General features: G+C 40.6%; 1 protein-coding gene across 2 annotated transcripts in view; it reads right to left on the bottom strand.

Moving 5' to 3' along the window:
* Nucleotides 1–281: 281 nt before the first annotated feature.
* Nucleotides 282–19,577, bottom strand: part of CCDC146 (coiled-coil domain containing 146) — a 133,124-nt gene continuing 113,828 nt past the window's right edge. The window contains exons 13-19 of one of the 2 annotated variants that reach the window (XM_040412994.1): nucleotides 17,318–17,482; nucleotides 12,684–12,908; nucleotides 11,842–12,070; nucleotides 10,066–10,194; nucleotides 7,595–7,732; nucleotides 6,309–6,557; nucleotides 282–744 (exon numbers count right to left, since the gene is read on the bottom strand). In XM_040412994.1, coding sequence (XP_040268928.1) covers nucleotides 541–744; nucleotides 6,309–6,557; nucleotides 7,595–7,732; nucleotides 10,066–10,194; nucleotides 11,842–12,070; nucleotides 12,684–12,908; nucleotides 17,318–17,482 — 1,339 coding nt within the window. In that variant the 3' untranslated portion in view covers nucleotides 282–540. The remainder of the gene's footprint in view (nucleotides 745–6,308; nucleotides 6,558–7,594; nucleotides 7,733–10,065; nucleotides 10,195–11,841; nucleotides 12,071–12,683; nucleotides 12,909–17,317; nucleotides 17,483–19,577) is intronic. The other variant, XM_040413002.1, reaches the window with a different exon arrangement.

The following is a 19,577-nucleotide window of genomic DNA, read 5'->3' as shown; positions in this document are numbered from 1 at the left end:
TAGCTCCATTCAGTGTATTCAGCAGGAGTTTTGCCAGGGCATAGGGACAACATAGAACTTGAAAATATGTGAACAGACTCTGTTAGATGCTATGCAGTGACCTGCCACGGTGAAGGAAACTGACACTGCAGAGCAGAACTTTCTACACACCAGCAATGGTCTGTGAAGCCCAACAATCCACAGCTTGATATTTGTTTTGTCCTGTAGCCTAGAATGAAGATGAGATATATAAAAATGTAATGTTTTTCTGAACGGCATCCTGATCCCAGCTGAAGGCCATGAATACAAACATTTAGGCCCTTTTCTTAAATCAATACCTCATGCGGCATTTTATACATGGACACAATAAGCATTCAGCTTGGAATTTCTCCTTAATCACTTTGTAAAATTGTCTAACGTGGTGAAACTTCTGTAATTGATCGTTACTGGAGACCAGTAGAGGTCAAGGTATTGACCACTATAAGGCACAGTGTATAAAGTCTGAGATCCATTTCAATGTCCTCGTGACCGCATAGGCTAGTTGTCTTCTGATGACCATTATTAGATTTCAATTGGTCTGATCAGCGGCTTTCTAATGTGCCTCATGTTTGCACAAGGTTCGCTGGGTTTGAACGGCGCTAGAGCCCCATATGGCCGAGGCAGAGGAAGGACATTTTCATCTTCTGGTATGTAAGCATTTGGCCTTTGATCAGCTGTTGTATAAATGCCATTTGGCAATATGTGGTGTTCTTCCTCTTCTTCTGCCTGTAGTGGACACAAGAAACCATAAGCTATGATTTTATTCTCTTATAAGAATTTTAAAGAACACCATGTAGAAAACCACTTCTATCAGCAGAATACCTTTCTCTATCTTCATGTAAAGCGGCTCTATCACCCAGATCAACCCTATACAACCAGGCATATTGGCAGGTAGGGATACCTATCTTTTTTTTTTTTATCTGTAGGTAGTGGCGTTGTAGAGAAATTTGACCTTTTTATAAATATGCTAATGAGCTATCGGAGCACCAGGAGTTGTGCTCCATACTGACACCCCCTCCCTTTCGATTGACAGCCTGTGCACTAGCTGTCTAGAACGGCATGTGCGCACATCTTCAGCGAAGATGCATACTGCGCATGTGCCGCACCGCCACTTCTGGGTTCTGTGATGTGAATGCGGTGTGCGTAGTATGCACCTTTGCATATCGGGATGAAGCCAAAGATGTTATGTGCCTGCACTGTTCTAGACAGCGGGTGTGCAGGCACGAGATCTCAGCATCAATAAAAGGAGGGGGGGGGGGCTGATTTGAAGAAGAGGGGTGTCAGTATGGAGTACCTGGGGCGTTGCTGAAGCAGTGCTCGAACTGCATAAGCCCACCTCCTGGTGCTCCAATAGCTCATTAGTATATTTACACAAGTTCAAACGCTACCACCTACAGATAAAAGATCTATATGCCTGGTTGTATAGGGTTGATGCGGGTTACAGAGCCGCTTTAAATGCTAATGACTAAATGTGACCTGTTGCTGTAAATAACTTGTAAATATTGTAATTGTTTCTAAATGCATGTTAAATAAATGTAGTTTGCAATAAAGAATAATAAAAATCATCACAAGATACAGTGGTTTGTCAGCTTCATAAATTGCTTTTGTAAGGCTACTTTCACACTAGCGTTTTCAATTCCGCTATTGAGATCCGCTTCAGTTTTGTCCCTACTCATTGTCAATGGGGACAAAACTGAACGAAACGGAGTGCACCAGAATGCATTCCATTCCGTTTGGTTGCCTCCCCATCGCGGACAGAATAATGCTGCAAGCTGCGTTTTTCTGTCCGCGATGTGGTGCGGAGCAAGACTGATCCGTTCTGACACACAATGTAAGTCAATGGGGACAGATCCATTTTCTCTGACCCAATAGAAAACGGATCCGTCCCCCATTGACTTTCAATGGTGTTCATGACTGATCCGTCATCCGTTCATGACGGATGCATGCAGTTGTATTATTATAACGGAAGTGTTTTTGCAGATCCGCAGAAAATGCTAGTGTGAAAGTAGCCTAAGTAATCAAGGTTGGACTGGCCCACCATAGGATCTTCTGCTAGGCTCTGGCTCTGATGCGAAAAATAATAAAAAAAAAAAACATTTGGAGCTGCCTTTGAAGCTAATCACTTGCCTCTAAGGTTTTGAAACAAAGACCTAGGCCTATTAGACATTAATAATGATATAGGGTTTGGACCCCAAGAATACTTTCCTCTGGTGGACCCAAGGAACCCCAGTCCGAAATATCAAGTATTCATTTGTCCATCACTGCCCTGTTTATGCCCAGACATGTAAAAGCTGCTTAGAAAGCATGCCTCCTGAGAGGGACAGAAGGAAGTTATAGGACCCTCATCATGCATTAAATCTGTTCCAAGATATAAAGTGTGTCTTATAGTAGCCTACGCTTCTCTTCCTTCAACTTTTTGTTTTGAGTTTGATTCAGTATGGCTTCAATATGCTTCAGTTTTTGAAGGGTTTCCCCCATTTTTGGGATTTGTGAATATGCTATAATACACTCATTCAAAAACCCTTTATAAGGTTTTCTGGAGTGGCATTCACACTAAATCCTCTTTTTACACACTATCAGGGCCGTGCAGGTATACCTCTGAGGACAATGATTGGCTGCAGCAGTAATGTGCCATATACTGTATCTGCACAACCCTGTTGCAGTCTGTAAACAATTCAACAAAATCTCAAATACACGCCAAGGTTTGATGAGAGGTTGCAGGTTGCTTATAGTTTTGCATTAAATATTTTCAGGTGTAACAGGTACACGTAGTAAACATCACAAATGTTTGCACATGAATGAACAGTCTGTCAAGTTGTCGCTGAAAATACAAACTCGCACAATAAATATAACAATAGGATAACATACAAATGGTGCAATAAAGTTTCACCAGTTCAGGAAGAAAATCCTTCATGTGGGTACTTGCATGATTTTTACCACATCTGCACTTATTGTTTTGCACATTTTTTCACATGTAATAAAGTAACCTGCAACTTTTCAAAAATAAGGAACTCACTGTTCCCTAAGATTAAGGCCTCATGCACACGACCGTTGTTGTGGTCTGCATCCGAGCCACCGTTGTTGCGGCTCGGATGCGGACCCATTCACTTCAATGGGGCCGCAAAAGATGCGGACAGCACTCCGTGTGTTGTCCGCATCCGTTGCACCGTTCCGTGGCCCCACAAAATATAGCATGTCATAATGTCCATTTTGCGGACAAGAATAGGCATGTCTACAATGGGCCGCACATTCCATTCCGCAAATTGTAGAAGGCACACGGGCGGCTTCCGGTTTTTGCGGATCCGCGGTTTGCGGACCGCAAAAAACAGCACGGTCCTGTGCATGTAGCCTTAAACTGTATAAAAGAGCACAAAGCTAATCGGCACCACAGGCTGATATTGGATGTATAATTTATTTTTTATTACACAAATCCAAATATTGATTAGTGTATAAAAGCATAGAATGTATTAATAAAATATAAAAATATAGTATAAATCAAAATTTGATGCCACTGTTCACCCTAATGAATAGATATTTCCTTCTAAAGACATATGTGCCAACTTGTAAACATACTGTGATGTGTATCATTCAATGTTTGAATAACTGTGCCATTGCCATTTAAAAAAAAAAGTGAACTGTATGAATATTTAGCGCACTAGCATTGCTCTCCACACCGACTGTGTCAGTTGTCCAGCTGGTTGCGGCTCCTATTCGGCTGATTTCTCCCTGCATTAGGATTACTTTAGGGCTGCAGCGCACCGTGGTTTTGTTCCTCTGCATCTAGCAGTAGCTATTGCAGTATTTTATCAACGGTAGAATCCCCATGTAGCATTGTAGTGTGAACAGCAGCAGCACCACCGCCTAGGTTCTCTCTTCAGTGGTTAAAAGTGGTAAACATAGTAAAACCTGCAACTTTTCATGGAGTCTTGGAGTGTGCTTGGAATTTTGATGAACTGAGACTTAGGTGTCCTTACCCCCACTTCGTATTCTATCAGCACCTCCCTAGAAACTCAGGGGGTCATTTATTATTAGATATACGCCAATTTTTTATGTATATTTGTTGCAGATTTGGGCGCAAAGGGGATTTGCGACTTAATCTGCGTCTTTTCCCCATTCACGCCAAGTCTAAAAAAAAAAAAAAAGGTGGTGTGGGCAGGGAAGGGGTCTGGCGAGCTCTTCTCATTCATCATTTTCTACGCCTGTTTCAGGCGTTGAAAATTATCTAAATCTACGCCAGCAAGGGAGGCCAGAAGTGGATGCGCCTAAATTATGTAGAGACCAGCTCCTCTAGATACAGTAACTTAGCCGCATCATGCGCCAGCACAATTGGTATTAGACTGACGTCTAAAACGCCGGCCGTAATAAATGACGCCCATCAGTGTACAAGGACACAAGGAACGACAGTGAAGAAACTAAGTAATTTAGTTTTGTTTTTGTTTGAACAGCATTTTGGGGCATTTTTACCATTTTTCATTATCTTTGACCACCTCTTTAAAAGTCTAGTCTGATGCAGACTTACTGGGGAAAATCCACATGTAACACATACTGTACCCTGCGAAATCTGAACCCTTGATGAAATTGTTTTTCATGAATTATTACTATAATACAATTGACCATCATCTACAGTGGGGGAAATAATTATTTGACCCCTCACTGATTTTGTAAGTTTGTCCAATGACAAAGAAATGAAAAGTCTCAGAACAGTATCATTTCAATGGTAGGTTTATTGTAACAGTGGCAGATAGCACATCAAAAGGAAAATCGAAAAAATAACTTTAAATAAAAGATAGCAACTGTTTTGCATTTCATTGAGTGAAATAAGTATTTGAACCCCTACCAACCATTAAGAGTTCTGGCTCCCACAGAGTGGTTAGACACTTCTACTCAATTAGTCACCCTCATTAAGGACACCTGTCTTAACTAGTCACCTGTATAAAAGACACCTGTCCACAGAATCAATCAATCAAGCAGACTCCAAACTCTCCAACATGGGAAAGACAAAAGAGCTGTCCAAGGATGTCAGAGACAAAATTGTAGACCTGCACAAGGCTGGAATGGGCTACAAAACCATTAGCAAGAAGCTGGGAGAGAAGGTGACAACTGTTGGTGCGATTGTTCGAAAATGGAAGGAGCACAAAATGACCATCAATCGACCTCGCTCTGGGGCTCCACGCAAGATCTCACCTCGTGGGGTGTCAATGGTTCTGAGAAAGGTGAAAAAGCATCCTAGAACTACACGGGAGGAGTTAGTTAATGACCTCAAATTAGCAGGGACCACAGTCACCAAGAAAACCATTGGAAACACATTACACCGCAATGGATTAAAATCCTGCAGGGCTCGCAAGGTCCCCCTGCTCAGGAAGGCACATGTGCAGGCCCGTCTGAAGTTTGCCAATGAACACCTGAATGATTCAGAGAGTGACTGGGAGAAGGTGCTGTGGTCTGATGAGACCAAAATAGAGCTCTTTGGCATTAACTCAACTCGCTGTGTTTGGAGGAAGAAAAATGCTGCCTATGACCCCCAAAACACCGTCCCCACCGTCAAGCATGGGGGTGGAAACATTTTGCTTTGGGGGTGTTTTTCTGCTAAGGGCACAGGACAACTTATTCGCATAAACGGGAAAATGGACGGAGCCATGTATCGTGAAATCCTGAGCGACAACCTCCTTCCCTCTGCCAGGAAACTGAAAATGGGTCGTGGATGGGTGTTCCAGCACGACAATGACCCAAAACATACAGCAAAGGCAACAAAGGAGTGGCTCAAGAAGAAGCACATTAAGGTCATGGAGTGGCCTAGTCAGTCTCCGGACCTTAATCCAATCGAAAACCTATGGAGGGAGCTCAAGCTCAGAGTTGCACAGAGACAGCCTCGAAACCTTAGGGATTTAGAGATGATCTGCAAAGAGGAGTGGACCAACATTCCTCCTAAAATGTGCGCAAACTTGGTCATCAATTACAAGAAACGTTTGACCTCTGTGCTTGCAAACAAGGGTTTTTCCACCAAGTATTAAGTCTTTTTTTGTTAGAGGGTTCAAATACTTATTTCACTCAATGAAATGCAAATCAGTTGCTATCTTTTATTTAAAGTTATTTTTTCGATTTTCCTTTTGATGTGCTATCTGCCACTGTTACAATAAACCTACCATTGAAATGATACTGTTCTGAGACTTTTCATTTCTTTGTCATTGGACAAACTTACAAAATCAGTGAGGGGTCAAATAATTATTTCCCCCACTGTATGTTAATAATAGAAGCATTTCATTTATTTTGAACCGCTTTAAGAACCTTACCCTAGCTTTCTCTTCTTTCTCAATTCTGCGTCTATGCTCTTCACGCAATACACGGTTCCACTCTTGTTCCATTTCCTCACTAGGTGGTAGTCCTTGCTCCATTCTTGTATAGCACCTCTGCACAAACTTCTCCTTATCTCTTGTTTCCTGCTGCAGCTTGATGTAACTGGCTTGTTGCATTGACAGCTCCGCAATGCAGGACATCATTTTACGAGTGGTGTCTTTAATTTTCTTTTGAAGATCATTCATCTATCAAGATATTGCCAGGCCAGAACATAAGAACGTACTTTTATCTGCTGGTTTCGATTTTGTTATTTTCCAATATATTTCTTGCTATTGTCAAAGGTTAACTGGTGTGTCAACATTTTTCCAATTACAATAGTGCAACAAACGATGAATACCTTTATAACATATCTTATTACAGAAAAATGCCTATTTCTACACTTAACCGCCACTTTTTCACTACCCCCTGCACTGATCACTTACTCCACTTATAAAATCCATACACAGGTGTCAGAGGACATCAATTCTCAAGGAGTGAGGCTAGGGCTACATGGAGACATATTCATGATGATGTTGCACAAATGTCTGTTGTGCTACGTGACAGAAGAACAAATATCTATCTGGATGAGTTTTTTGCAACTGTCGCAGTCGTAGCATGTCGCAGTGCGACACTATTGATTATCACTACAATAAATGTTACGCAACACATCTCTCCGTGTAGCCTTAGCCTAAACAGCAGCTGCAAACACAGACACTGGAGGTAGTTTACTAAGAACGGCTTTTACACCGGACTTAATACTGTATCACACTGCAAGCATAGCCTTCCGGCAGGCTGTTCCAGCGTAGAGTGCCAGGAATCGGCCAGACAAAAATGGCTGGTATTTGTCTGACCATTTCTCTACATATTTGCCGGATCACCACTGGACCCCATTATAGTTCATGGGCCAGGTGGCATTCTGGCAATGCTGGATCTGTAAACGCTGGTGTGCAACTAGCCTTAGATTCCCCCCTAGGCTTCCGTAAAATTTGGCTAATTTATGACTAAGGGTGCACCTCGTCATAAATTAGGCGCATCTCCGGCAGTCCGTGTGCCTGATGTAAAGACTAGTCCCTGGCTGTTTTCAGGTGTAAAACTGGTTTTAATTTTGTGTGGGTCTTTTGTAGGATTTTCAATAAAATATTGCCACTTTATTTGTACTTTGTGCCTACTTGTATCCTTTGCTGTTTCTGGAGTGGTAGTTCACATGGATCATTCTTCATACATTGTACACTTTTATACACACCTTTTTGGCAAGAACCAATGTGTCCTCCTTGCCATTTTCTGCCTTAATACGTATTCTCTCTGAAAGTTTGGAAACTTGTTCGTAGAGAAAGTCCTTTTCCAGCAGGTGCTCCTCTTTTTCAGCCAAATGTAGTTCTAACTGAATTCAAGACAGGGGAGTTAATACACCATCAAATACAGTCTATAGTGGACTTCACGATTTAAAAATGGCATTGGTAAATCTATCACATACCTCATAGTATTTCTTTTATGTTCCCAATGTTAATGAGGCACTCCAAGAAAAAATAAATGTTTTGTCCCTATGTTTATAAGTGAGCTGGTGAACATAATCATTTGTTTAACAAACCAACTGATCGATTTAATGATGCATTTTCAGCCTCTGTTTCCTATGACCGTTAGATCTTGTGACCCCTGATGAGACTCGCTGGATCCCATAGTGTCTGATATGTGGATCTGATGTCAGTTTCTCTGTTCATTCCTATGAGAGCCTCGAAAGACTCAGAGATAAACAGAGAAGCTTCAGCTCAATACAGCAGATGTGAGATTCGGCAAGTCTCATCGGGGAAAGGGGGGGTGTGACATGATGTGACAGAGGCTAAAAATACATCAATAAATCAATGTGGAATTTTGGTAAATAAATGATTTGTGTACCTGAACATGAATGTCTGTCTATTTAATCTAAGGTACAATAAAAATAAAAAATCAACCACTGCAATTAACTATGTATTTATATTTTTTTTTTTCATTAATGAAATGTTGTATATGATATACAGTCCTGATCAAAAGTTTAAGACCACTTGAAAAATGGCAAAAAAATCATATTTAGCATGGCTGGATCTTAACAAGGTTCCAAGTAGAGCTTCAACAAGAAGAAATGGGAGTGAGACAAAACATTTTTTGAGCATTCAATTTAATGAAAACAACGAATAAACTGAAACAGGCTGTTTTTCAGCTGATCAAAAGTTTAGGACCATGCCTTTAAAAGGCCAAATCTGTGCAAAGATGTGGATTCATTGTCATTTTCTGTCAGGTAGTCACACGTTGTGATGGCAAAGGCAAAAGAACTCTCCCTTTTTTAACGTGGTCGGGTTGTTGAACTGCATAAGCAGGGTCTCTCAGCGCGCCATCGCTGCTGAGGTGGGACGCAGTAAGACAGTCATCTTGGAATTTCTTAAATGATCCTGAGGGTTATGGAACAAAAAAGTCAAGTGGAAGACCCAAAAAAATTTCATCAGCACTGAGCCGGAGGATCCAATTGGCTGTCCGTCAAGACACTGGACGATCCTCGACCCAAATTAAGGCCCTTACTGGTGCTGACTGCAGCCCCATAACCATCAGACTGCATCTGAGACTGAAGGGCTTCAAAAACAAAAAACTTCTTCAAAGACCTCGTCTCCTTGAACGCCACAGAACTACTCGTTTGGACTTTGCAAGAGAGCACCAAACATGGGAAGAAAGTTTTATTCTCTGATGAGAATTTTTTTTAACCTTGATGGTTTCCAACGTTACTGTCATGACAAGCAGATCCCACCTGAGATGTTTTCTACGCGCCACAGTGGAGGGGGCGCCATAATGGTCTGGGGTACTTTTTTCTTCAGTGGAACAATGGAGCTTCAGGAAGTGCAGGGGCGTCAAACGGCCGCTGGCTATGTCCAGATGTTGCAGAGAGCATTCCTCATGACTGAGGGCCTAGTATGTGTGGTAACGACTGGGTTTTTCAACAGGACAGCGCTACAGTACACAATGCCCGCAGGACAATCACTCTTTTGGCCCATCCTGCGTGTTCCCCTGATCTAAATCCAATTGAGAACCTTTGGGGATGGATGGCAAGGGAAGTTTACAAAAATGGACAACCGTTCCAGACAGTAGATGGACTTTGTGCGGCCGTCTTCACCACTTGCAGAAATGTTCCCACTCGCCTCATGGAAACGCTTGCATCAAGCATGCCGTAACGAATTTTGGAAGTGATAAACAATAACGGCGGAGCTACTCATTACTGAGTTCATGTTTGGAAGTTGGATTTCTGTTTTGGGGTTTTTTTTGTTTTTTTTTGGAGGTGTGGTCCTAAACTTTTGATTAGCTGAAAAACAGCCTGTTTCAGTTTATTAGTTTTCATTAAATTGAATGCTCCAAAAAATGTTTTGTCTCGCTACCATTTCTTCTTGTTGCATGTTGAAGCTCTACTTGGAACCTTGTTAAGATCCAGCCATGCTAAATATGATTTTTAGGTCTTAAACTTTTGATCAGGACTGTAAAAATTTTATAAAAAACACAATATGGTTTTCTTGTAGATGCAGGAAAACTTTTGTAGCTTCAGGAGATTGTGCTTTTACATATACTGTCATGTCAACAGAGGCATAAAAAAAGTGTGATGTATTTGGCAAATTACTAAAGGGTCATATTCATCTCATACATTGGCATATAGCAGATAGTTGCAGGTCCCAACTACTGTACTATGGTCACCATCCTCACCTCCTCCATTTTCTTTATAAGATCTTGTAGCGATGGATCCTTTCCGTCTAATATGCGTGTCCGGCTTTCTTTCTCAGGGCTCTGTGCCAGTTCCTCAAGTTCAGCTACTCTGTCATAACACTGGGAAAGCTGTTTGATAAAAGTTATTACCACACTTAAATACTATGCAGCTGTATGTATTAACCAGCATCTAACATCAAGAAATGCAGTCATTTAACACTGCTATCTCCTCGAAGGGCATTGCCTTCTACTAGACCATCTTGCTCCTGCACACATTCCAAAATGCAAATATTTCACCTTTTATCTGAGTTTTAAAATAAACTTACATTATGCTGTGAAAGTAGTGGCTAACTTTTAAGTGTTTGCAGTTGGACACCCCTAAAAGTAGTGTGGAATTATCCAAGTAGCGTGAACATGGTATGTGAATGGTCAGTGTTGACAGAATTTAAAGGTTTACACCTTAGGGGGCTTTTTTATTATTGCATTGTATTCCTTTTGAGTGAAAATTTTTTATTTTTTACATTTGTCTTTATTAAATATATGACATCCTTTTTTTTCTGTACAGAGCTGACATGCTCTAGAAGCAACTTTTTTAGATTTTCTGTCTTTTCCGTCAGACCAGGAGCAGACTGATTCCTTATCTCTGCTCTCTGACCTCTTAAACACTCATTATAGCTCAGTTCTTATCTTACTGATAAAGAATATGGCCTCTCCGTAGTTTAGAGAGGGTTATTACAGGTACAAAGTGAAAGTACCAGTCACACAGCTAGAAAAACAGTTAACCATTTGTGACAGAACAGCTCAATATTTTTTATTAAGACAAATTGAAAAAATGACTAAGGCTACTTTCACACTCGCGTTTGGTGCGGATCCGTCATGGATCTGCGCAGACTGATCCGTTCAGAACGGATCCGTTTGTATTATCTTTATCGTAGCCAAGACTAATCCGTCTTGAACACCATTCAAAGTCAATGGAGGACGGATCCGCTTTTTATTGTGTCGGTGAAAACGGATCCCTCCCTGTTGACTTACATTGTGTGTCAGAATGGATCCGTTTGGCTCAGTTTTGTCAGACGGACACCAAAATGCTGCAAGCAGCGTTTTGGTGTCCACCTCCAAAGCGGAATGGAGATGGAACGGAGGCAAACTGATGCATTCTGAGCGGATCCTTATCCATTCATAATGCATTAGGGCAAAACTGATCTGTTTTGGATCGGTTGTGAGAGTCCATGACGGATCTTCCAAACGTAAAGCCAAAACGCCAGTGTGAAAGTAGCCTAACATGCATTAAAAAAAAAAAAAAAAACTCCGTAGGTGTACATAGGCTTTAAGGAAAAAGTGTTGCAAGTATTCTGAAGACAAGGATTCCTAATTGCTAGTCTGTTGTTTTTTTTTGTTTTGTTTTTTTAATACTACTATCCAGGACTAAACCGCCTTCTGAGCCAATTTACAAATGTTCTCATCACTGTTATGTCTAAATGTTTATGTGCACTAAAAATAATAAGGATGTAAAGCTATAGGGGAGGAATTTATTTCCAGCGCTACTATTTTGGCTCCTGCTGGTCTTGCTAAAAAAAATTTGCAACTCCTAAAATAACAGGAGCCACAATTTACACCAGAAACCAGCATAAATTATATTCTATCATATTATAGCTCGCAGTTGGTGTAGATTTGTGGACTGAACTTCCATAATTGTAACCACATTTATTAAGAATCCTTTGGATTCCACACATATAAATAATAAGCTTGACTATGTTGACAGCTAATAGGTCTGACCTGGATTTGAAGTGTTATTAGATCTGACCCCAGAACCTTCTTATTTGGCAACTCTTTTTTAATTTGTTTAATTTGCCTCTTCTCTTCTGTGACCTTCATCTTCAGGAAGCGAATCCTCTCATCAAGTACTATCATCTCTACATCACCATTTCTCAGAAGCATTTCCTGAGTATTTATCTTCTCATAAAAGATGCAGACTTCTTCCTCCCGCTCTATTAACTGGACTCCCCTGTTAATATCGATAAAAAAAATATACAAATGCAGAAACACCAAAAGCAACAAACCGTTAAAATTAACCTCATATATATTTATTTTCCCCAACAGTTCATTCTTAGCACTGAAGGGTACTGCAAAAATTAGCTTATCACTGAAGGGTACTGCAGCAGTCCAGACTGATATTCATTTCTCCTAAAGCATTATATTCTCTTTATGGAGCTCAGTAGGTCATCTATGTAATGCGTGGGTGAGGTTTGGAAGAGCAAACTTCTCATCCAGACTAGGCATAGATTTTTTAAAACAAACCAAGAGGAGTCGGCTTTGTGACTTCTCCTCGCCCCACTCGGCTTGATTACCAGATCTACCCCTATACATAAATAGGGCAGTCAATCAAGCCGAGCAGTGCGGGAGAAGCAGATCCCAGCCAACAGTACGTTGGATTTAATTGCATGGGAAATAGAAATTAATAGACTAGTATAGCATTCCTTTCCTATTCCGTTGGAAATTACAGTCAATAGGCAATGGATGAAGTACATATTAGTTTTTGAACACAATAAAATGTCAGTTTCCCAAAGCACAATAACTATACAATTTAGATACAATTGGTGATCCCCTCCCATCCTCACCTCTCATTCCTGTTCTGCATAGCCGATTCATACTTCTTGCGAAGTCCCACCATTTCTTCCTCTGCCTGATTAATCATATTGGTTAGTCTCCCAATCTCCATTTTCTGCTGTTCCCTCTTTTCCTTCACTTCTTGAAGATTAAGGCTAAGCCTACTGATATCCTTTTGCAGGCTATCCCGTATCATATGGTTGTTGGTCTGCTTTAACATGGCCTTTTGGAGCTGCCTATTATACAAAATAAAATATTCTTAAATAGTTTTGATCATGCTACTCCAACAACAGTATGATGAGCACATGGATTCAAAAATGCTGAAACACCCTCGTTCAGTCAACTTCAATGTACTGTAGATCATAATGTAAGGCTACTTTCACACTAGCGGCACGGACCTCCGGCAGGCTGTTCCGTCGGGTGAACAGCCTGTCGGATCCGCCCTGCTGCTAGTGACCGTGTGCCCCTGGACTGCCGCTCTGTCCCCATTGACTATAATTGGGGCGGGGGCGGAGGCACGGCAGCGCACGCCGAGAGGCTGCCGGAATAAATGTCGGACATGTCTTCGTTTTTTTCCGGCAGCCTCTCGCCGGAACTCCGCCCCCGCACATGGTCACTAGCGGCAGGACGGATCAGACAGGCTGTTCACCCGACGGAACAGCCTGCCGGAGTTCCTTGCCGCTAGTGTGAAAGTAGCCTAACAATCTGCATTCGGAGGTACCAGTATTTAGGTGATTTTTAAAAGGCATCTATCAGCAGGTTTTTACCTATGAAACTGACCTGTTGCATGTGCGCTTGGCAGCTGAAGGCAACTGTGTTGGTCCCATGTTACATATGTGCCTGCATTGCTGAGAAAAATCATGTTTTAATATATGCAAATGAGCCTCTAGGAGCAACGGGGGCATTGCCATTACGCCCTTTCCATTTTGATTGACCGGGTCAGGTGTGATGAAATTTTCACTGCCTGGCCATGTCAATCTAAGTGCAGATGGGGCGGCAGTTGCAGCGAGAGCTGAGCCTCTAGGTATAACAGTAACGCCCCCATTGCTCCTAGAGGCTCGTTAGAACATGATTTTTCTCAGCAATGCGAGCACAAATGAACATGGGACCAACACAGATGCCTTCAGCTTCCAAGTGCACATGTAACAGTTCAGCCAGTTTCATAGGTACAAATCTGCTGACAGATGCCCTCAGTCATTCAGCGATTATAAAATATATTTTAATTAGATCATTGTTTATATGCATGTGATGTGCTTTTTTGGCTTCTGAATTTCCTTGTCTTCACCATGTTTGCATAACCATTTCATTACAAAACAGCGTGTCATTCTTCCTTACAGATAAATATTCAGTATTGCTATGATTCTATAATGCCATTAAAACTGTTGTTTACCACCTTTTTTTTGTCTGTGGGTCTTTTCCTTTGTTTTGCTTTTTTTTTAAGATCTTTGATGCATTGAAGCATTGGTATGACATAACTTGTCTAAACAATTTACAATGTGTCTACAACAAATTACGGACATGTGACATTATAGCAAGTACAGGAATGTGAGCCATGAGGTTGTGCATCTACAAAAGTATGACAAAAGCTAAAGTGTATTATGTACCATGATGACATCTTGATCTTACACCACCATTGATAAATGTGTCCCTCTGTTTTTGATGAGTGATATCCTACCATCCCACTATATCCCTCTTTATTTCCAACTACCAATGAGTGAAAAAAGAGTATGTTCACAAGGCGTCTTTTGCATTGGAATTTTGGCGCAGTCACCACCAGCAGTCGCATGCTTTCTACCTCCCATTCATTTCAATGCAAGGCTTGAAACTATGGCGGCACCGAGAAGGGACATGTTTGCCCAAAAATTCCGCAGTAAAACCCGCTGTGTGAACGGCTCCTAAGTATTTTAATACATGAGCATCAGAAATGCCTTTCTGGATGTTTTACAATAGCATTACTTTTGGCTGGATGTCCTGGCAGATTAGCTTTGTAAATAATGGGCGAGAATCATGAAATGGACTAAAAGAAAAACTGTCTTTGTTGCCCATAGGACCCAATCACAGCACAACTTTCTTATTGAAAATTAAAGGCTGTGCTGTGATTGCTTCCTATGGGCAACAAAGACCATTTTACTTTCAGTATTTTATAAATTTGACCTACTATGTTCACAAAATCACCCACACTCTAAAATCTCATTATCACAATAACATCAGTATGGATAGAGAGTATTACATATGCACAATTAACCACTGCCATTTTACTATTTCCAGTCAGTAGTAAACTATCAAGTACAGTCGTGGCAAAAAGTTTTGAGAATGACACAAATATTAGTTTTCACAAAGTTTGCTGCTAAACTGCTTTTAGATCTTTGTTTCAGTTGTTTCTGTGATGTAGTGAAATATAATTACACGCACTTCATACATTTCAAAGGCTTTTATCGACAATTACATGACATTTATGCAAAGAGTTAGTATTTGCAGTGTTGGCCCTTCTTTTTCAGGACCTCTGCAATTCGACTGGGCATGCTCTCAATCAACTTCTGTGCCAATTCCTGACTGATAGCAACCCATTCTTTCATAATAACTTCTTGGAGTTTGTCAGAATTAGTGGGTTTTTGTTTGTCCACCCGCCTCTTGAGGATTGACCACAAGTTCTCAATGGGATTAAGATCTGGGGAGTTTCCAGGCCATGGACCCAAAATGTCAACGTTTTGGCCCCCGAGCCACTTAGTTATCACTTTTGCCTTATGGCACGGTGCTCCATCGTGCTGGAAAATGCATTGTTCTTCACCAAACTGTTGTTGTATTGTTGGAAGAAGTTGCTTTTGGAGGGTGTTTTGGTACCATTCTTTATTCATGGCTGTGTTTTTGGGAAAAATTGTGAGTGAGCCCACTCCCTTGGATGAGAAGCAACCCCACACATGAATGGTCTCAAGATGCTTTACTGTTGGCATGACACAGGACTGATGGTAGCGCTCACCTTTTCTTCTCCGGACAAGCCTTTTTCCAGATGCCCCAAACAATTAGAAAGAGGCTTCATCTGAGAATATGACTTTGCCCCAGTCCTCAGCAGTCTATTCACCATACTTTCTGCAGAAGATCAATCTGTCCCTGATGTTTTTTTTGGAGAGAAGTGGCTTCTTTGCTGCCCTTCTTGACACCAGGCCATCTTCCAAAAGTCTTCGCCTCACTGTGCGTGCAGATGTGCTCACACCTGCCTGCTGCCATTCCTGAGCAAGCTCTGCACTGGTGGCACTCCGATCCCGCAGTTGAATCCTCTTTAGGAGACGATCCTGGCGCTTGCTGGACTTTCTTGGACGCCCTGAAGCCTTCTTAACAAGAATTGAACCTCTTTCCTTGAAGTTCTTGATGATCCTATAAATTGTTGATTGAGGTGCAATCTTAGTAGCCACAATATCCTTGCCTGTGAAGCCATTCTTATGCAACGCAATGATGGCTGCACGCGTTTCTTTGCAGGTCACCATGGTTAACAATGGAAGAACAATGATTTCAAGCATCACCCTCCTTTTAACATGTCAATTCTGCCATTTTAACCCAATCAGCCTGACATAATGATCTCCAGCCTTGTGCTCGTCAACATTCTCACCTGAGTTAACAAGACGATTACTGAAATGATCTCAGCAGGTCCTTTAACTTAATCCCAAAAAAAAACTTTCCACTGCATTTCATTGCTGTCATTAATTGTCATGGCAAAGAAGGACTATGCAATTCATCTGATCACTCTTCATAACATTCTGGAGTATATGCAAATTGCTATTATAAAAACTTAAGCAGCAACTTTTCCAATTTCCAATATTTATGTAATTCTCAAAACTTTTGGCCACGACTGTACATAGCTTCTTGTTTTGTAGTAATTATTACAGAAAGGTGGGAGCAATTTTGTACCCCAATATGATCACATTATAAGTACTCTTATATAGTTTGCATAGTTGGTAAGGTTGGAAGCCAATCATATTAAGGCCTCTTGCACACAAACATTTTTTTCTTTCCGTTTTACGTTCAGTTTTTTGCGTTCCGTATACGGAACCATTCATTTCAATGGATCCACAAAAGGTACTCTGTATGCCTTCCGTTTCCGTTCAAAGATAGAACATGTCCTATTATTGTCCTGATAACGGACAAGGATAGTACTGTTCTATCAGAGGCCAGCTGTTCCGTTCCGCAAAAAAAGGAATGCACACTGACATCTGTATTTTTTGCGGAGATGTGTTTTTTTGCAGACTGCAAAATACAGAAAAATCCATACGGTCGTGTGCAAGAGGCCTAAGGGAGAAAAGTTAAATCTGGCAATTGGAATAAATCCCTGGATCACCAGGGATTTTTGAACTTCCTGCATTCCAGAATCCTTTGGCTAGATAATCCCACTGCTCTTACAGTAAAGAATTTCCTTTAAACTTGTTTGTCAGAGATACTTTAATATTCCATGCACGCTAGATAAGCATCATATTCACATAACATACTTAAATATTTTCTGAATCCCACATTGCGTTCTGCTTCCAGTGAATGACTGTAGAATGTGTCTATTTAATATTCTCTTTCCATATGCTCATAAATAGACATCAGCAATCTGAGATGTGCTTTCAGCCAGTCAATTCATCATTTCTCTATATCCTATTATGCTACAGACCTTTCTTTGCTTGAAACATTGGTTCTCAGTATTTCCATCTCATTTCCATAGATTTTGAGTTTTTCTCGTAGTTCTGCTCCTCGCTGGGTAGCCATCTGAATGAGGCTGACACACTTGTTTCTTTCATTGCGGATAATGTCATACATCTTGGCGAATTCTTTTAATCTATAACATAAAAACTTGATTCATACTAATAATATCAGAACTTCACTTTACACATCTTCACCTTACCACATTAACTGAAACGTCTGCATACCCAGACCTATTTTCTACATCTTAAATACATAGCTAATGATTTTCCATTGTTACACAGTAGAAACATTACATGATACACACATTGAGAAAATTCTCGGCACCCTTCCATTAAAGAGAAAAAAAACAATGGGCACTGAAATAACTGGAAACCAACAAAAGTAATAATAAATAAAGATTTGCTGAAAGCAGCTAATGAAAATCAGACATTGTTTTTGAATTCTAATGAAATTAGTCTGGACAAAAATGATAGTACCCCTAGACAAGACTGAAAATAATTTGACAATAGGGACGTGTTTAAACTGAGGTGTGTCCTGTAATTAGCATCACAGGTTTCTTCGAACTTGTAATCAGTCACCTATTTAAAGGGTCAAAAGTAGTCACTCTGCTGTTTGGTATTATGGTGGGTACCACACTGAACATGGACCAAAGAAAGCTAAGGAGAGAGTTGTCTCAGGAGATTAGAAAGAAAATTAGTAACATGTTAAAATTACATGCTATAAGACCATCTCCAAACAGCTTGATGTTACTACAGTTGCACATATTAGTCAGAAGTTTAAAGGCTATGTACACCTTTTGGAGGCAATTTTTTTATGATTGCATTTTACTCATTTGGGGCTATAAATCATTTTTTCAATTAGTCTTTCTTTAAAATATTGAGCCATTCTGTCACAAAGGGTTACATGTTTTTTTAGATGTGTGAATCCTACTTTCACTTTGTGCCGGTCATCTAATAAACCTTATCTCTAAATTACTAAGAGGTCATAAACACTTTAAGCCACATTCTTATGAGTAAGATAAGGATTGAGCTTTGATCAGTGTTTATAATGTCAAAGTACAGAGATAAGGAGCCCGTCAGCTCCCTGCCTGACGGAAGAGACAGAAAATTCAGATCCTGCTAATAGAGCATCTCCGCTCTGTACAGAGAAAAGGGCTCCATATTTTTAATAAAGACAAATTAAAAAATATATTTTTACCTCATAATGAGTACAGTTCAATAATAAAAAAAAATGGCCCCAAAGGTGTACATGCCTTTAAGGTCTACAGGACTGCAGCCAACCTCCTCAGACGTGGCCACAAGAGGAAAATTTATGACAGATTGAAGATAATAAGACAGATAAGAAAGTTAACAAAAGAGCCCAGAATACTTTCTAAAGACATTAGAGGTGAACTGCAAGGTTAAGGGACATCAGTGTCAGATCGCACTATCCGTCGCTGTCTTTGCCAAAGCTATCTGCTTCTACCAGTCAGTATCAGGTGTGAGTCTGACTACCATATATTTTGGTTCATGCAAAATGGGAGCGAAACCGAAAGCGTTTATATTTTTGTTGTGTGTGTGTGTGTGTATGTGTATGTGTGTATATATATATATATATATATATGTATGTATATATATATATATATATATATATATATATATATATATAAAAACTACTGGCAGCACCACCTTGGAAGCAAATGAAGGCGGGTGCAAAGTCCAAGTACGGTAACTGGATCTTACCCACTTATAGATAATGGGAAAAATTAGACTGCACTCCAGACGGTTTCTTCAGTAAAACAACAGGTAGTGTTTATTCACTCATGTGGTGGCAGCAAAAAAGCGACGTTTCGGCTCAGAAAGCTTGAGAAAGGCTCATGTTGAGCCGAAACGTCGCTTTTTTGCTGCCACCACATGAGTGAATAAACACTACCTGTTGTTTTACTGAAGAAACCGTCTGGAGTGCAGTCCAATTTTTTCCATTATTTATATATATATATATATATATATATACACACACACACACTCGCCTAAATAATTATTAGGAACACCATACTAATACGGTGTTGGACCCCCTTTTGCCTTCAGAACTGCCTTAATTCTACGTGGCATTGATTCAACAAGGTGCTGATAGCATTCTTTAGAAATGTTGGCCCATATTGATAGGATAGCATCTTGCAGTTGATGGAGATTTGAGGGATGCACATCCAGGGCACGAAGCTCCCGTTCCACCACATTCCAAAGATGCTC

The sequence above is a fragment of the Bufo bufo genome, chromosome 1 (assembly GCF_905171765.1).
Source record: "Bufo bufo chromosome 1, aBufBuf1.1, whole genome shotgun sequence".
Taxonomy (NCBI): domain Eukaryota; kingdom Metazoa; phylum Chordata; class Amphibia; order Anura; family Bufonidae; genus Bufo; species Bufo bufo.
This window is presented reverse-complemented; position numbering and strand designations above follow the sequence as displayed.